The sequence below is a fragment of the Prionailurus viverrinus genome, chromosome A2 (assembly GCF_022837055.1).
Source record: "Prionailurus viverrinus isolate Anna chromosome A2, UM_Priviv_1.0, whole genome shotgun sequence".
Taxonomy (NCBI): domain Eukaryota; kingdom Metazoa; phylum Chordata; class Mammalia; order Carnivora; family Felidae; genus Prionailurus; species Prionailurus viverrinus.
In genome coordinates, this window is record NC_062562.1 from 114560008 (window position 1) to 114577817 (window position 17810).

Below are 17810 nucleotides of genomic sequence, written 5' to 3' on the forward strand. Positions count from 1 at the left end.
CTTATAAATGCTCAGTAATGGCCTACTTATACTCTATTATGTTTGGCTTCTAAGTGCTATTAGGAGTTTCTTTTACATTCTTTTCATTAATGCAAAAGTGGCCTTTAAAACAAGTTTTTAAGGGGTCATTTAAAAATATTTGCAGTTTGAGAAAGAGAATGAACTCACTAAACATGTCCCTGAAGTGTGGCACCAAGCTGTGGGGGGGGGGGGGGGGGAGGCGGGGGGAGCTTTTGAGTTGGTGAAATTCTGCTTTTCAAGCCTAGTGTTCAATAAAAGCTTTTCTATGTTCTTTTTCAGGTATGTGGCCAGTTGGATAGACAGAAGGCGGCATCAATCAGAAAAGGCCAACTTAACTATTCTTTTTGATAAATATGTCCCTGCATGCTTGGATAAGCTGAGAACAAGCTTTAAAACCATCACTTCAATTCCAGAGAACAGCCTGGTGCAGGTTTGACTCTGGTCACCCCGTTTTACATTCCAGTCCTGATGCGGTAGTGGGGCTCGATCAAGGCAATGGCAGCTTTTGTTTGACAAAGAAGATGGAAAGATTTTGGGGGTTGTCGGGTTATTCCAACTCTCTTCCCATAGCTCCGTCCGTGTTCCCGAGTGCTTTTGGCAAATCTCTGTGACACACCTATTCCTTTCCATGATCACCTGGGCTATAGTCTGTTTTTTCATGAGACTGTTGTTCAGAAGGCAGAAGCCCCCTTGTATGTCCCCAGATATTTACATAGTTCCTCACGCATAGTAGCGGCCAGGTGTGTGTTTACTTAATTATTGGGTTCCTTCAAGTTACTGGAGTAGAGAAAGAACACAGTGGCAGCAGCCATATTTCTTTTTTGTCTCCTAAGTCACTGGCCCAGAGAAGGTGCTCAGTGTTTTTTCGACTACAGTAAATCCAGTAACTAAAGATGTTGGCCAGTGAGCAAGAGAAAGCTTCTGAGCTCAACCACCCATAGCCCTCCCACACTATCCTACCTTTCTGTTCTCCACCTCCCCCAAATACTCATAAAGTCAGATCATACTCTATGGAGTGTTTATAATATTCCAGGAACAGGTCTGTTCTGATCCTCATTTGGAGACAGCTGGTAAGACTGAAGGGTGTATATGATAGGTTGTCATGGGAGCAAATGAAAATAATTCACAGCACACAGAAATGAAGGTTGTGATCTTAATCTCAGCATGAAGGCAAACAATCCCCAGCCTTAAGACGTATAAAACTTCACAAAAGGTTTACAATTAGAAATCTTTTATTTTTTTTTCCACTAGGAGCAAAATTGGTTTCAGAGTACTTTGTTACCATTAAGTTCCTGTGTTACCAGATTTGTTCGAAGCTAAATGAGAAATAGTCACAAGCGTAATAAGAAGAGAAAGTTCAGGTTTTTGGATAATTCACACACCAATTAAATAAACGATAGTCTTCAACAGTAATTATCTGAGGTATAATTTATTTCTGAAAGCAGGTCTGAATTTATTCATAATGAATTAATTATGTGGTTAGCCTAATTAGACTTCCTCTGGTGTAGTACTTGCAAAAGCAGGATTGTGTTCTTTCTCAAGTTGACTTACGTATTTGTGTGATTCTCTGTAGTGTGAATTTTTTTCATTCAAGGGTAGTGTGAAAATAGGTCAGTAGGAATTAATATGACTTTCCTTCTCACTTCCTCCTTTTGTATTGTTCCAAAATGGCATTTTATCCGGAGCTCCTTCTCAGCTGTTGTTTTATACACCAGTCTCTTTTCTGTGATTACTTGTAAGGACAAAATGTGAGACAGAAATGAGTACAAAAGGGAGTATCTTCAAACGACTACTTTGAGAAATTCATGTAGTATGTTTTCCAGTGCGTGAAATATATTGGCTTTAATTTTGATGAGGTGTATTAGCTCTTTCACAATATGCACTGAAGTCTGATTTTGCCAATTCCTGACACAGAGCTCAAAGTGTTTTCCAGCTACTGTGTTTGGGAGAAAGTAGAAAAGTTGTCCATTATTAGAATGTTCAGATCAGTGGATGACGTCACATGGAAGTCAGTCTTTTTTTGTTTCGATTTTCATGGTTCCTCAGACCATCACGGCTTTACCGTGATGAAATACGGTAATACAGAAATAGCAAAACCTCACCATTTTACATTATTCTTTCTTCACAGCACACTGCTAATGTTTATTTCTAATAGAAGATTATTTCAAATTGGCAATACAGAACCATATAACATAGTAGAAATCAAGAGAGTAGACTGAGAAAGGTAACAGGTGCTCAACTTTTTAAAATTAAAAACCTTTCCAAACTATTTCCAGGACGTTTTTTCCATGTTACTATGGATTTTCCCCAGTTTTCCTGGGTGGGAAAGAAAGACGCACGCACAGTCCTGACTTGTTTTGTCACAGCTTGTATTGCTGTCCAAATGATAGATAAAATCTTTTGCTGCCTTCAGAAACCAGGGGAAGGGGACCATGAGTTATGAGAGTCTGTGATAATGCTACTAAATGACAACTGTTTTTGTGCTTTGGAGAACTAGCTCAAAAACATGTTGTTCACTACTGATGATTGCTACATTTGGGAAAGGCTTTTGCAAGCTGCCATGTTCCCTTCATTACTGGCCTGATTGTCCTGAACACGGGGTGTGTTTCTGACCAACAGACCGCACTGCTGTCTCACAAGTTCTTGAGTAACATTTCTTGAAGATTAAATTCAGTCTGGTGTCCAGAAAAAAAAAAATGTCACAGGTCAAGGCTGCAAGTCTGACTTGCTAAATTTATTCAACAGGTGGGAAAAACCCATTGCCAAAGCACTCAGGGAAAGTGGGTTGCCTAAATGTCCAAGAGGGAAATGAATAAATAAATGCCTTTCTGTCAAGTGGAATCTTAGGCACCCATTCCCAGTGATACTATAGGGCAGCTCTTATTGGTAAGGTAAGATGTCTTTAGGATTTTTTTTAGGTGAGAAATGAGCTATAGAATAGTAGGTATTCTATGACTCCCTGTTTATAACAGAAGAGAGCTTAGATATATGCTCCGTTGTATTTCTTTTTGCTTATGTGTATTTGCATTCATTACAGTGATGATGAATTGGATAAGAGCGTCGTTTTCAAAATAGTTTATTGTTTAGAAGATCAATTTTGTCAAAAGTGGCGAACGTTTTCCACTACTGGTTTAGAAATCTGAGTCCCTAATTTCTGTTTCTCTCAATGTAACAAATCACAGATTGGGGGAAATTCTACAATCTCTTAAGGAACAAGTGGATTTGTTAATATGTCCTATGATCTTATTTTGCTATTAAGGATTTATTGCCCTAAATGAATGGCTATTTCTTGTTCACTAGACTATTTGTATCCTTCTGGAATGTTTGTTGACCCCTGAGAGTGTACCCTCTGACAGCCCAAAAGAAGTTTATGAAGTCTTCTTTGTCTTTGCTTGTGTGTGGGCGTTCGGAGGCACTCTGCTGCAAGATCAGGTATGTTTAGCAGTTGTTTACAGAAATAATTTAAGGAACCAGTTTTACTTGGGGGGGGGGGCATTGTAATTTTGATTCCTGTGTTTTGTTTATTTTTTTTAACATTATCATAAATCTCTGCCACTTGCCTTGATGTCTTCTAAGCCTGAGTGTTGTTCAGGCATGCTCCTCCAGGCTGGCAGCGCTCACATTGGCTGACGATGCCACACCCCTAGCCTTGCCCCAGATCTCTGTTCCAAGCTCACAGTTCAGGGTTTCCACCTGCCTCTGGAGCAGTGCCAGTAGTGTGTGCTTCCAGGGGACGGTCACACTGTGTCAGAGACACAGCTCTTCCTCCGCCCTACCCCTGAATTTGCTCTTCTTCCTCTGTACCCTGCCTTATCCTTGAGGACACTCACATTCCTTCCAGTTGTTCTAGTGAAAATACAGGGAGACATCATTCTTTATTTCTATATCCAATACCTATCCTTTCAATCACAAAACAGCTGTCACATCTGTCCTCTACTCACCCCCCCCCCCCAGCCCCTATTCCTACAGCCTTTATTCAGGAATGTATCATCATTAGATTGTCTTGGGCAGTCACAGTGTCTTAGCTTGGGCTGCCATAACAAAATACCTTACATGGCTTAACCGATAGAAATTTGGTTTTGGAAATCCAAGGTCAGGGTGCCAGCATGGTCAAGTTCTGGCAAGGACCCTCTTCCTGGCTGGTAGGCAGGTGTTCTTTTGCTGTGTCCTCACCTGGCAGAGAGAAACCAGAAAAAGCTTGTATCTTTTTTATAAAGGCATTAATCCCTTTGTGAAGACCAACCCTCATGACCTCATCTGAACCTAATTACTCACCAAAGGCCCTATCTCCAAACATGATCACATTGGGAGCAAGAGCTTCTACCTAGGAATTTGGGGTGGGTGGGTGGACACAGTTGAATCTACAGCACATAATAACCTTGAAATTGGTTTCCCTGTCACTAGTCTCTTACATCTAATCAGTCTCTTACATGATGCCCAGGGTAATTATTCATGAACTAGAGGCAACTCAGGTCAGTTCCTTTCCAAGGGTCTTTCTTTGAGCCTCACATGAGGCTACCATGCCTGCACAGCATTCCTAGTGCGGGTCACCCATAGCCTCCGACTTCTTGTGGGCAAACACCTGAGATGAGCTTGTTCAAGTGCATGCAGACATGGACACACTCACACCTAGATACGTAGGTTAGACTTCCTGAAGTGCAGAATTTTTCACCTTGAAAAGACTGCACATCTGGTCACCGCGCACCTCTGTATGTAGATTTTGCCATGTAATGTTTCCAGTCATCCTTCAAGCTATCTCCATCATGCCAATAAAGCTCAGACAGGCAAAGTGACTTGATCAAGGTTACACTGGTAAGAAATGACAACGCCAGGATTCACACCCCTGTACAACTCCAAAGTCCACACTGTCCAGGGGACCTCAGGATCTCTCATGGTCAGAAGGCTCCTACAGGTATCCCAGAATCTTTGCACTAAAAATAGATGGCACATGTCTTCCAGACTTGGCCACATGTTTCCAGATGTAAATGGGATTTAAATTAGAAGGCATCACAGCCAAGCAGGAACCATATTTCCATTGGTTTCTTTGTTGTAGGTCCTCACATACATGGCTGCTAAAACCTGGGGCCAGTTCTGCTTCTTGTCGCCAGGTTCCTGTAAATCATATCTATAAATAAACTTGGAATTCACTTGGTCTGTTCGATCTTACTTTGATCCTTCTCAGAAGGCACATTTCCTTCTGTAATCTCCCAAGTGCTTTCTAAAGAATAACATCCTGTGTTACTTTGAGTGAGAGTCCAGAGTTGGGATTAGGTGACTGCACAGGGTTTTTTTTTTCAAGCACAATTTACAGCACACATGCATTTCTCCTTCACAGAGGCCACAGGCATGATCTCCCCTCTCCTCAACCCATCCCCTCCACCATCTTCTTTTGTATGTTTCCCGTGTTCTCTAGGAGGTTTTTCCTTCTCTAGGATATAAACCAGGTAAAGTTGTGTGAGTACGATATTGACAGCAGAGATCTCTCTCTTCCTGATCACCTCCCTCCTAGCTGATGGTGTTCTCATCTTCCCAGTTTCCAAACATGGCCACATTCCCACCAGTCCATCAAGCCAGGCCACCACAATGATCACCTAACTCCCCCAGACATTCTCTCCCTAGACTAGAGTCGTCGTCATCTTCATCATCATCATCATTATCATCTTTTCATCTTCAAAAGCTTCTAACTACAAAGCATTCAAAAGAGAGGCTATAAAGTTGGAAACGTGAATGAAACAGACAAAAAAGCACTCTTAGGTTAGCCATTTATTAACTGAACAAATCTGAATGCCTACTATATGTCAGAGAATGTGCTTAGGCCTTTTACTGAATAGCTTAGGCTATTTTACTGAATCTTCAAAAAATGATAAAACTGTTATGTATTGGTACAACTACCTTCCTCCCCTTTTACAAACAAAAAAGGAGCCGCAACTTAGAGAAGTTAGCCTGTGAGGACACACAGTTAAAGTCTGAGCCAGGTTCAGACTGCAACAGACTGATCCAGGCCCCATGTTCTCAAACCAGGCCATTGCACACAACTTTTGAAATAGGTCTTGGATCAACTCTCCCTGAGCTCCCATAAACTGCTGTTTTCCCTTCTCACTTGGCTTCTAAGGTAACAACCTCTTCGGTCTGCTTTTGTACTTCCCCCATAATCCATTATCCTCTCAGCAGCCAGAGTGACTTTTTTTTAATGTAAATTGAATTATATGATACATTTGAGAGTTTGAAACACTTTAATGGATTCTTTTTGCTTTTAGGACAAAGTGAAAAATTGAATACCATTTCCAAGCCCTCTGGATCTGGTCCTGCCTGTCTCCCCCTGCTTCTTCCTTTGCTACTCCCTCCCCTACCTCCCACCCTCTTCCACCAGTTGCACTGAAAGTTTCTGGAACACAAGGTCTTTCATGCCCACAGGATCTTTGTCTGCGCTGGCCTCTTCCTGCTTCTTGGAATAGTGTGCCTGTTCTCAAAAAATATCTGTGTCCGTTCTCAAAGATGGCTCACTGAAGATCCAATTCAAATGAATTTACCCCTGTTACTCTTATTACAGCAAACTTTACTTTCAAGACAGCTCTTTATTTGTACATTTATTGGCTTACCCTCTGCCATGGCTTACCCTCCACTGTGCTTCCTCATGTCTCTGCCTCTATCTCCCCGTATACTCTACAAGGATAGGAGCTTTTCTGGTTTTCTTCCCCACTAGAGAACAAATGTATTTTAGTTGAGTGAATCAAAGATTTATCACCAAAATGATCTTGGCAATGTAGTGGTCAGCCAATTTTGATGTAAAGTAGGAGTCCTATGAATTCTGCCTACAGAGAACGGTGCCAGGTAAGTTACACTTTCTGAACTAACTTGATTTAAGACCAACCTCTGTAGGATGATGAAATACACCACGCCACCAACCCAAAAATCACGTGAGCCTAGACTCATGAACACATGCGTGGTGGTATGTAGGAGTGTGAGCTCAATGTGTTGGGAAGGTGCTGAGGCAAGCTCTGCCTGCTGAGACTGATGACCATTCTCTGCCCTCACCACACTCTCCTGTTTTCTGGCCATCCTGTCTGTACCCGTGTGTGTAATCAGCCCAGTACAGAAAGTTGGCCATAGTCCAGGGACATAGACCACCAAAGGAAAAAAACAGACTTAAGAATTTCACTGGAGAAAAATGGGAGTTAAGGTCTTAGATTAAGTATGACACTGCTGAATGTGGTGGACGCTCACACATGCTGTTCTTTGAGTTCACCAGCTCGCTATGCTAGAGTATCCTGTGGGTATAGAAGTCTCTGTGCCACGTTGTTCTGTGGATGGAGGAGACAGGAGGCTGGGTGGTCCGGTCAATATAGGAGCCGTTAGACAGAGTCTTCTATAGATATAGAAGGCTGTTATAACCCGCTACTATACAATCACCATTTCCCCTTCTTTATTTTCCAAACCCTAATCTAGCAGCAAAAGGCTTGTACCTATCATCATATAAATACAGTCCTTTCTGGAGAACAGCAGTTTGTTTCTCTAGAGCTTTCAGCTCCTCAGTGGTGCCCTGCCAGAAAACCAAGAATGTGCCTTTCCTCATCCCTCATGGCAGGGGTTCCTGGATTTAGAATGTCAAAGATAAAGAGTGAGAATCTTGACTTGAAGGAATGAAGTAGGGTTACCAAATGCTTACTTTTCTAAATAAGTACATTTATTTTAAAAATGACCTTAATTAATAACAATTTTATTAAGGAAAAGTTTTTTAACACCCAAAGGTCTTGGAAGTCTATAAGCTCAAATAAAGGACAGTATTTAAATCAAATAATGCTACCAATTTTTAAGAAGTATTCCTTTGTTCTTTCTTATTTTACCATCAATTGATTTACTATCAATTTTACTATCGGTTGATATCAATTGATTTTACTATCAGTCAACACGAGTGTTTGAGAACCACTGTCTTACTATACCTAGCATGGGAATTTGCATGATGGCTCATTGTTAAATTGAATAACCCAGGGGTAGTGTAAGGTTCACCTAACCTTACTTTGCTTTTTAAGTTAATAATTATTCCAGAAAATTTGTACCTGATGGAGACATGGCAATTATAGCTTTCTGCCTCTCTGATATTATCACTCATTATAAGTTACTTCTAGTTATTTATTTTTCTTGGGTCATTTACTCAATCCCATTTGTAATTATGACTCTGTACATTACAAATACTGTGCCTAACAGGATTTCGAGGGGCTTTGTATGTGTTCAAAATTACCTCTAGGTCTGCAGTAAGGATTTTTCTTGTTCTCCTTAGCTTTCAGGCTCTCAAGCAGAATTCAGTCGCTGGTGGCACAAAGAGATGAAAGCCGTGAAGTTTCCATCCCAGGGGACAATCTTTGATTATTATCTGGACCACAAAACTAAGAAATTCTTGCCCTGGGCTGAGAAAGTCCCCAAACTTTCTATGGATCCAGAGGTACCTCTGCAGGTAGGTGGAACATTATCATTTTCAAGCCACACTGTGCTGGTTTGAGCCTTCGCTCCCCGCCCCTCCCTCCCCGCTTTTTTTCAGCAGTCCTTTTCCGGCCGGATGGAAACATTTTTGATAGGGTCAGCATATACTCTATTTCTTGAGAGAGAAGAATCTTAGTTATAGGACCAATCTGTAAGATGGCTCTTGTATTTCTACAACCTTTTTAAAAAAGTTTCTAACTTCATTGTGTGGTAACAGCTTTCTTTATATTTTCCTGGAAACTTTGTGAGCTTTATTAAAAATCAAAGACATATTTCTGTTAGTTCAGTGATTCTTATATGTGACCATATTGTGAATTTATTAGACAACACTCTTCACATAGAACATCTTTCCTTTAGCCCCCAAGCTGTAAAATGGATGTGTGGAATCTCCCCAACTGTGTTTCAAATCCTCATGGCAACTGACACATCTAAGAGGATCTCTTTAATTTTCTCTTCATAAGCTGTTGTTTTACAGTTCTCCGTTGTTGAGTTACTCTCTGTGCATCTTCTTATTCTGCCTCAATCTGTTTTCCTTTTCATTATACTTCTTAAAATCATGTCATTCTGGGGGTGCCTGGGAGGCTCAATCGGTTAAGCGTCTGACTCTTGATTTCGGCTCAGGTCATGATCCCAAGGATCAAGGGATTGAGCCTCACATCGGGCTCTGCACTGACAGTGTGGAGCCTGCTTAGGATTCTCTCTCCTCTCTCTCTCTCTCTCTCTCTCTCTCTCTCTCTCTCTCTCTCTCTCTCTGTGCCTCCCCCTGTGCTTGCTCGCTTTCTTCCAAGATAAATAAATTTTAAAAAACTCATGTCAGGGGCGCCCGGGTGGCTCAGTCGGTTGAGCATCTGACTTCAGCTCAGGTCATGATCTCATGGTTCGTGGGTTTGAGTCCCCCGTCAGGCTGTGTGCTGACAGCTCAGAGCCTGGAGCCTGCTTCAGATTCTGTGTCTCTCTCTCTCTCTCTCTGCCCCTCCCCTGCTCACACTCTATCTGTCTCTCAAAAATAAATAAATATTAAAAAAAATTTTTTAAAAACCTCATAACACTCCGATTCACTTTGGAACTTATTATTTCAAGTAGTGCTATGTGAATAGAATCTAGGTGATTTCTGTGGCATTAATTAGGAAGCAGCTCGTGTGAAATCAAAGAAAACCCAATGTATTAGTTCCCTGAAGCTGCTACAGGAAACTACCACAAGGCTTGGACAGCAGACATGTATTGTCTCATGGTTCTGTAGGCTAGAAGTTGAAAAAAACCATGTCAGCAGGACTGGTCCCTTCTGATGCTGTCAGGGACAACTGGAAGAGACTTCCAGGCCTTTCTGTCTGGAATTAGCTGGTGATCTTGGTGTTTCGTGCTCGCTGCTTACTTGCATGGCATTTTCCCTGTGTGTGTTCCTTTATGCACATTTCCCTTTATGTAAGGACACCTGTCCCTGGATTAGGGGCCTGTTCTACATGTATGAGTGTGCTAGGGATGCCGAAACACAATACCATAGACAGGGTGGCTTCTACATTAGAAATTCATTTTCTCCTGTTTCTTTCTGGAGGCTAGCAATCCATGACTGATGTGTTGGCCACTCTGGTTTCTCCTGAGTCCTCTCTGCTTGGCTTGCAGATGGCCACCTGCCTGCTGTGTCCTTACATGGCCTTTGTGTGCATGCATCCATGCTTCCCTGGACACTGTCTCCAAGTCTGTCCCAACCGCCTCCTTTTAGAAGGACACCAGTCAGATTGAGGTAGGGCCCACCCTCATGGCTTCGTTTTAGCTTAATCACCTCTTTAAAGATCCTGTTTTCAAATACAGTCACTTTCTCAGGTACTAAGGGTTTGGGCTTTATCATAAGAATTTTGCGAAGACCCACTTCAACCTGTAACACCGAGCCAGGAGGAAACTTATTTCCCAAACAAGAAATGAGAGGTAGGATGGCCCTGAGACGGGTTAATTCTGTGACTTGGTGTTATTACCAAGGATTTAGGTCTTACCATCTCTCTGGTCTTCTTAACACTGGCATCATTTTAAGACTAGGATTCTTCCTGGTCTGAAAGGACTCCAGTAACATCAAGAGTCACCTTTAGAGGGAAAGGATGCTTTCTCTTATCTTTTTTTTATGAAGAGTGAGGAAACCTTCTCAGAAGCCCCAGAGCAGACCGCCTCTTTCATCTAATGCTGCAGGGGTCACATGCCATTCTAAGCTGTCTCAGGCCAGGGTAATGGGTTACAATAGTTGGTTTTGATGAATCACCACACCACTGTGGAAACCAGGTGGAGCTTCGCCTGAAGCGTGTCTGTGTGGGAGAAGCGTGGAGACTTGGACAAAGTGGGAGCTCTGGCAGGAAGGAGAGTGGAGAAATGGGTGTTTGGGAGGCAACCTACCATGTCTGTTCCATCTGTGTGATAAATTTTGAAAGCTGTTTTTTCTCAGCCTGCCTGGACCTAGCCCACCTGGGAGTATTATCTGGCGAGCTGAAAGCTGAGAATTCGTAATTAACCAGAGACCAAAAACTGATATCACAGGGTTGATGCATCTGATCAGTGACAACTTCTATGCAACAAGGAACTATTAGGAATTTGTAGTCTTATGTTACGCACGGCTGGACCAGACGTTATTTGGTTAACAGCTTCTTAACATATTGGAAGAGAACCATACTCAGTAGTAATCGTCAATACTGATGTTACAGTAGTCTATCTCAGACCCTTTTCTAACTTGCTTTACATAGATTACATCCTTTTTTAAAAAAAATGTTTTTAAATGTTTATATTTATTTTTGAGACAGAGAGAGACAGAGCATGAGCAGGGGAGGGGCAGAGAGACAGGGAGACACAGAATCCAAAACGGGCTCCAGGCTCTGAGCTGTCAGCACAGAGCCCGAAGCGGGACACGAACCCACGAACCATGAGATTATGACCTGAGCCAAAGCCAGATGCCCAACTGGCTGAGCCACCCAGGCGCCCCATAGATTAATTTATCCTTAAAACAACCTTCTAAGGCATAGACTATTAATAACCTTTTTACACAGGGTAAAATGGGAGTGCCAAGACGTTAAGTAACGTGCGTACTGTCCATGCCCTGGCACACCTTCTGTGTGGTAGTTAAGACAGGGCTCAGGCTCTGGACAGGCTTGGATTTTAATCCAAGTACCACCACTTACTACCATGCTGTGGCCTTGGCCAAGTTATCAGTGTTCTCTAAGCTGTAGTTTCATCATCTCCGAGATGAAAATCCTAACAAAACTCTCCTCAAAGATTAGGTATGTGTATCATACAACATAGCTTATAAAGTGCTTACCATAGTGGGGCACCTGGGTGGCGCAGTCGGTTAAGCGTCTGACTTCAGCCAGGTCACGATCTCGCGGTCCATGAGTTCGAGCCCCGCGTCGGGCTCTGGGCTGATGGCTCGGAGCCTGGAGCCTGTTTCCGATTCTGTGTCTCCCTCTCTCTCTGCCCCTCCCCCGTTCATGCTCTGTCTCTCTCTGTCCCAAAAATAAATAAACGTTGAAAAAAAAAATTAAAAAAAAAAATAAAGTGCTTACCATAGTACCTGTCACATACTCAGTTCTAAGTAGGTGTTAATTATTAGTATTAATGTGTAGAGAAAAGAGCTAATAGCCAAATTAAAAGACACGTGATGACATCGAGCAGGAAAAAAGGAGAAAAATATTATAAGATGTAACTCTGATTAAAAACAGTCGTCTGGGACTGTTTGATGTAGCACAGAACAGTCTTTGCCTTTTAGTAGGCCTTGAGAGCATCACTAAATCAAATCAGAATTCTAGAGTAAATATTCATAATCATGAAAATGATCCTGAATGATCTATAAAATAGCAGTTGTGTTCAGGACATGCTAACCATGTAATGAAGAATATATTGTAGATTTTAGCTATTTTTTTTAATGAACAATCTGAATCTTGCAAATGGTTTTTTACCCCCTTTTGAAATTGGCCACCAAAAGTGTAAGAAATGTCAACTCTCTTTGCATCATTGTGCAGGATTCTTTTTTTTTTTTTTTAATTTTTTAATGTTTATTTTTGAGAGAGAGACATAGTGTGAGAGAGGAAGGGGCAGAGAGAGAGGGGGACACAAACTCCGAAACAGGCTCCAGGCTCTGAGCTGTCAGCAGAGAGCCCAACATGAGGCCCAAACCCAAAAACCACGAGATCATGACCTGAGCTGAAGTCGGACACTCAACCAACTGAGCCACCCAGGCATCCTAATTGTGCAGGATTCTTTTTTTTTTTTTCTTTTTTTGCATGTCTACACCTGCTACCCTTTTCCTGATATTACATATTAATCTGTGTTCCCGGAGTCTGGTGTTTATTCCCATTCTTCATGTTATTGTATTCCTGTATGCCAACTCAAATTTGTTTTGAAACAATATAGTATATGAATAAATAGCTAATTTTCAAAACAGAGGCATTGTTATGCAGTTTTTTTTTAACCAAACAGTGCATAATAAGTTTGACATGTACTTTAGATTTATGACTATTTCACTTATTCACTATTCACTATTTCTCCCCATGGCGAACTCCTTTAGTATAAATTCTGCCCTACCATTTTGCCAGTTAATCTTATTCAGTCAAGACATTGCTACCAACTTTCATTTATGTGTGGCTTGACTTTCAAATGTTTTGTCGCTCATAAAAAGTGGTAGACAGCTTCTTCAGTGTTTCCTGTATTCCCTTGTATGCATAATGCAAGGTTGGGCAGAGTGTAGGTACTCTGTGATAGGGTCTTTGGCTAGTACTTAATGTGGAAAAGATAAATCAGTTGCTTATGCCATTGTGCTTTGAAGGGACTACCCAGTGGCTCTCCTCCAGCTCTGACATCTGAACTTTGACAATTCAAAACTGAAAATTAGGTAAGATTTCCCTGTACTGTGCGTTAACCTGAATTAGGAATGCTTTGGGTCTCAACTGTGCAGTGACTGTGTTGGTCCAGATTCGGAATGTTGGAATGAACGTCTCTTTCTGACTTGGCTTTCTTTCTCTTTCTCCCTGCTCCAGAGAGTTATGGTTCACACATCAGAGACGACTCGTCTGAGATACTTCGTAAAGTTGCTGCTTGAGAAAGGACAGCCTCTAATGCTAGTAGGAAATGCTGGAGTGGGAAAGACGGCCTTCGTAGGTGACACGCTGTCAGGCCTCTCTGAGGATTATCTAGTGTCCCGTGTGCCTTTCAACTACTACACAACATCCGCGACTCTGCAGAGTAAGCGCCCCTCCTGTTTGTATTGTAGAAACAGGTGATCAGAGACTGTCAAGACTGGGCCATGCAGCCCAAGGGGAAGGCTACTTTCTCTAGGCTTTAGACCTTCTCCTGAAGCTTCAGATGAACTTTTACCTATCACCAATCTTGGTAAAATAAACTTTGTTTCAGCATTGTGACTTTGGCTTTTTATATCACTAAAGGCCTTATTTGGGTTATTACGCTTTAGAACCACAAGAATCGACATCAAAACCGTGTCCATTGCTGTTGCCTCTACGCAGTTTGGTCACCTTTAATCAGTTTTGTGGAGCCCAAGCAACATGAGAGGGTGCACGAGGAAGACTGCTCTGGTTGCCTTTTCAAGTAAACTGATATAGGAGAACTTCATTAAAACTGTGTCACTGAAATGGCAGGCCATGAGCTGTTAATTAAATCTTTGGAAAACTGTAAGAATTTAAAACTGTTGAAAACATGTATCAGTGTCATCAAAAGAGCCACACAGATTTTGGGCCTGCTGAATTAGGAAGGGTAAGCCAAGTAGACTTGGGAAGCAGAGGAGACAGTGGTAGGAGAAGCTACTACTGGTATATCTGTCACTGTCCAGCAGAGTCAGGGTTAGACTGGCGGTGGGGCTGTGAAACTCCCCATTGTACAGTAGTTTATTAAGCCTGTTGAATTGCCCGGATTGCGGTTTCTGTGTTGTGTGTGTGTGCAGCGTTAGAAGTAGCGATTACTAACAAATTCTCTTGCTCGTGGACGTTGTTAACTCAGCCAAGAGTGTTTTTTCTGTAATTTCTTATTAATCAAGTTTGTCTTCCATGACTTCTTGGAGTGCAACAGTCAAAAATCTAACTTGGCAGTTTCTCACTTAATTCTTTAGCGAATATATATTGTTTGTCTATTTTTTTCCAAGGCATCGTGTTCAGTGCGTGTTTTTCATTCAGAGACCCAGAAGGAGGGATCGATTTATCACTTGTAAATGAAAGATTAGGTGTACAATTCAGTAATTGAATGCAGTAATTGACTGAGGTATGAGTTCGTCTTGCTAATTCCTGAAAGGGTACGGGCATGTATAAGATTCAGACATAGACCATTAGCACAAATAATAGAGCAGTGTACTTGAAGGAAAGTTTGCATTTGAAACCTTCAGGATGGAGTGGTATGCAGGCAGAGATGGGATTTGAGATAGAAGAATCAGTGGAAACAAACTTATGAAAGAGAAAATTACAGAACACATTTAATTCATTGAATCTCTACATTGGCTGATGCGCAGGGATGTGGTAGAAGATAGAGAAATGGCTGGAGAAGAGGGTTGGAGTTACATTGTTGATGGAACACTTGGTGTCAATTTTCCAAGATGGGGGGGGGGGCAGTGGGGATTTCTGGAACATGGGACTTTTAGTCCCAGGCCGTGTAGAATGGTTAGCCACTGTAACTGTACAAAGAGCTGAGATGCAAGCTGAAGATCATGTATTTCATTGGGTGGAAAATGGGGAGCAAGGAACTGACAAGCTGCAGGCTATACTTGAGGAGATATCTGAGGTGGGGAGACCAGTCCCCCTGGGTAGTGTATCAGCTCTGTGTAATGTTGCTCTGGACTAACATTGTGGAGCGAGTGATGAAAAGGAAGAGACCAGAGGTACCATTTATAGGCTGTGGCCAGGCACGTCTGGGACCAGGAGAGAAAGATTATATTGAAGCTTTGCATCTGGCTGACTGAGAGGGTGTTAATCACACAAATAGGAGCACAGAAGGGAAAAAGGAAGAGGTGTGTTGTGAGTGAGGAAGAGGCTTGTTTGGCGTTGGCCAAACAATCAGGTACCAGTGGCTGATAGGAAGCAAGCATTTGGGAATGCAGTTCCCCTGCTTGGAAGAGAGCTTTGTTAATTTTTCATCATATACTTGTTTGTTCTTTCATTTATGTAGTCATTTGTTCATTTAACAAATGACTTGGGATTGTCATCAGGAATACAGTAATGACCACGATGTAGTTTCCTGTCCTCGAGCTGTTTATTGTTCATTTGGAGAGTCAGCAACTATTAGATACTACATCTTACACAGTCTATTCAGGGTTTTCTACCCTCATGATTTTTCTCAAATCCATGCAAAGTCATTTAGGCCCGTGAAGAAATGTAAGCTGATGTGCGCACAAGATAGAGTCTTCGTACAGGATTCCCTTGTACTTCTGCACTTGGATAACCCAGGAAGAGAAGCATGGGGGACTCTCTTGAGCTGTCCCTAGAAGCTCCTGCAAGAGTGATTGAGAAAGACAAAGATTGAGGAAGTAGGCCATGGCTGGACTGACAGTGGGCCATGTGTTAGAGTGGGTTCCTGGAGGAAAGTACACAGACCAATGATGGTGTTTCCTCAGTTTGATGGCCAGTGTGGTATCATGTCACAGATGTTGAGTCCTCAGGGAAGGAGAGGTGAGGTGACCTCTGGCAGTAGGAGGGAGGTTGACCAGAAAGCATGACACAGAGGAGATGAACAGAGAGTCATCACCGATATTAACCTGCAGAGAGGTGATACTTGGAGACTTAGAGTGAATGAAATGGACAGAAGATGAGGAAAAATTAGAAAAAAGGGATTAAGGACAGAAAGTTAAATTTTATCCAATTGGTGGGCAGAATGATACATTTGTTTCAGGAATTCTTGAGAAACCTCTAGAGAAAAAAGCTGGTCGTATCTATGGGCCAGGAGGAAACAAAAAACTGGTTTATTTCATTGATGATATGAATATGCCCGAAGTGGACTTATATGGCACAGTGCAGCCCCACACTCTGATTCGACAGCACATTGATTACGGACACTGGTAAGCGAGTCTTTGTGCTTTATTCTTATTTAAATCCAATATTATTTTGCATGAACATTGAAGAATAAAATTACCCTGATTTGCTCCTCCTTCCGAGGAGCATTTTCTCTGTTAACTTTTAAGTGTCATTTTACATTCCCTTTTCATTGTCATAAGTGAGGTAAGGTTCCTTTTGTATCTTTGGAAGAATTGGATAAAAAATGACGTGCCTGTTTTGTGCATTACTGTCTAGTTGAAGTATTAAACTCTCAAATACACGAAATTACTTAGATGCTTGACCTTACTCTGTGGGCTGTAACTGTTTGGTAACGTCTGGGTATTGCAGTATGCCCATCCCTGCCGTTAACTAGCAGGAGATCCCCCAGCCTAGCTGTGGTTATTTCTAACCAGAAATAGCGTCATGTGAGAATCAATTAGCATTAATAGTGTGTATTGATTTAGCTCCTTATGCCGATTCTGGCATCAAAGGAGCTATGTAGCCTTCTGTTTTCTGAGCTTTAATTTTTGTGTCCCTGAGATGAGACGAACACCCCCAACATCACAGAGCGCTTGTAAAGATCAAAGGAGACATTTTGTGATCAAGTCCTTCATAAACTGGGGGATTTTGTTGTGTTGTCATCTTTGGTTTTTGGATTTAAGGTTCTGTTTTCTATCTTTCAGGTATGATAGACAGAAGGTGATGCTTAAAGAAATCCGCAACTGTCAGTACATTGCCTGCATGAATCTAATGGTGGGCAGTTTCACAATCAATCCTAGACTACAGGTAAGGTATAGAGTACTGCTCCCTCCCCAATGGGCCCTAAATAAAATACCCAAACATTATAGATTGTGATTCTTGGTGCTGTGAATACAAACGAGGGCTCCTACTGGACATTTGGTTAATAAGCATGTAAGCTATTTTTTTAATAGACTATTTTTTAAATATTTATTTATTTATTTATTTATTTATTTATTTATTGAGAGAGAAGAGAGCACATGTGAGCAAGTGGGGGAGGAGCAGAGAGAGAGGGAGCGAATCCCAAGCAGGCTCTGTGCTGCCAGTGAGAGCCCCGTGCAGGGCTCAGTATCAAGAACTGTGAGATCATGACCAGCCAAAGTCAAGAGTCGGACGTTCAACCGACTGAGCCACACGGGCATCCCATGTAATAGAGTATTTTTAGGAGCAGGTACAAGTTTAGAAACGGAGGAGTTTTAGTTGAAAGTATTGAGAGTTTCCATGTACTCTCTCACACTCCTCCCACCTCATTTTACCCTATTATAAAATTTTACGTTACTGTGCTGCATTTGTTAC

At 41.9% G+C, this 17810-nt stretch overlaps 1 protein-coding gene across 2 annotated transcripts in view; it reads left to right on the forward strand.

The window, feature by feature from the left end:
• The window catches only part of DNAH11 (dynein axonemal heavy chain 11), a 355616-nt gene that overhangs the window by 184106 nt on the left and 153700 nt on the right, over positions 1-17810 (forward strand). The window contains exons 43-48 of one of the 2 annotated variants that reach the window (XM_047849106.1): positions 301-451; positions 3322-3453; positions 8300-8477; positions 13510-13710; positions 16354-16519; positions 17180-17282. In XM_047849106.1, coding sequence (XP_047705062.1) covers positions 301-451; positions 3322-3453; positions 8300-8477; positions 13510-13710; positions 16354-16519; positions 17180-17282 — 931 coding nt within the window. Of the gene's footprint in view, positions 1-300; positions 452-3321; positions 3454-8299; positions 8478-13505; positions 13711-16353; positions 16520-17179; positions 17283-17810 lie in introns of both variants that reach the window. The other variant, XM_047849105.1, reaches the window with a different exon arrangement.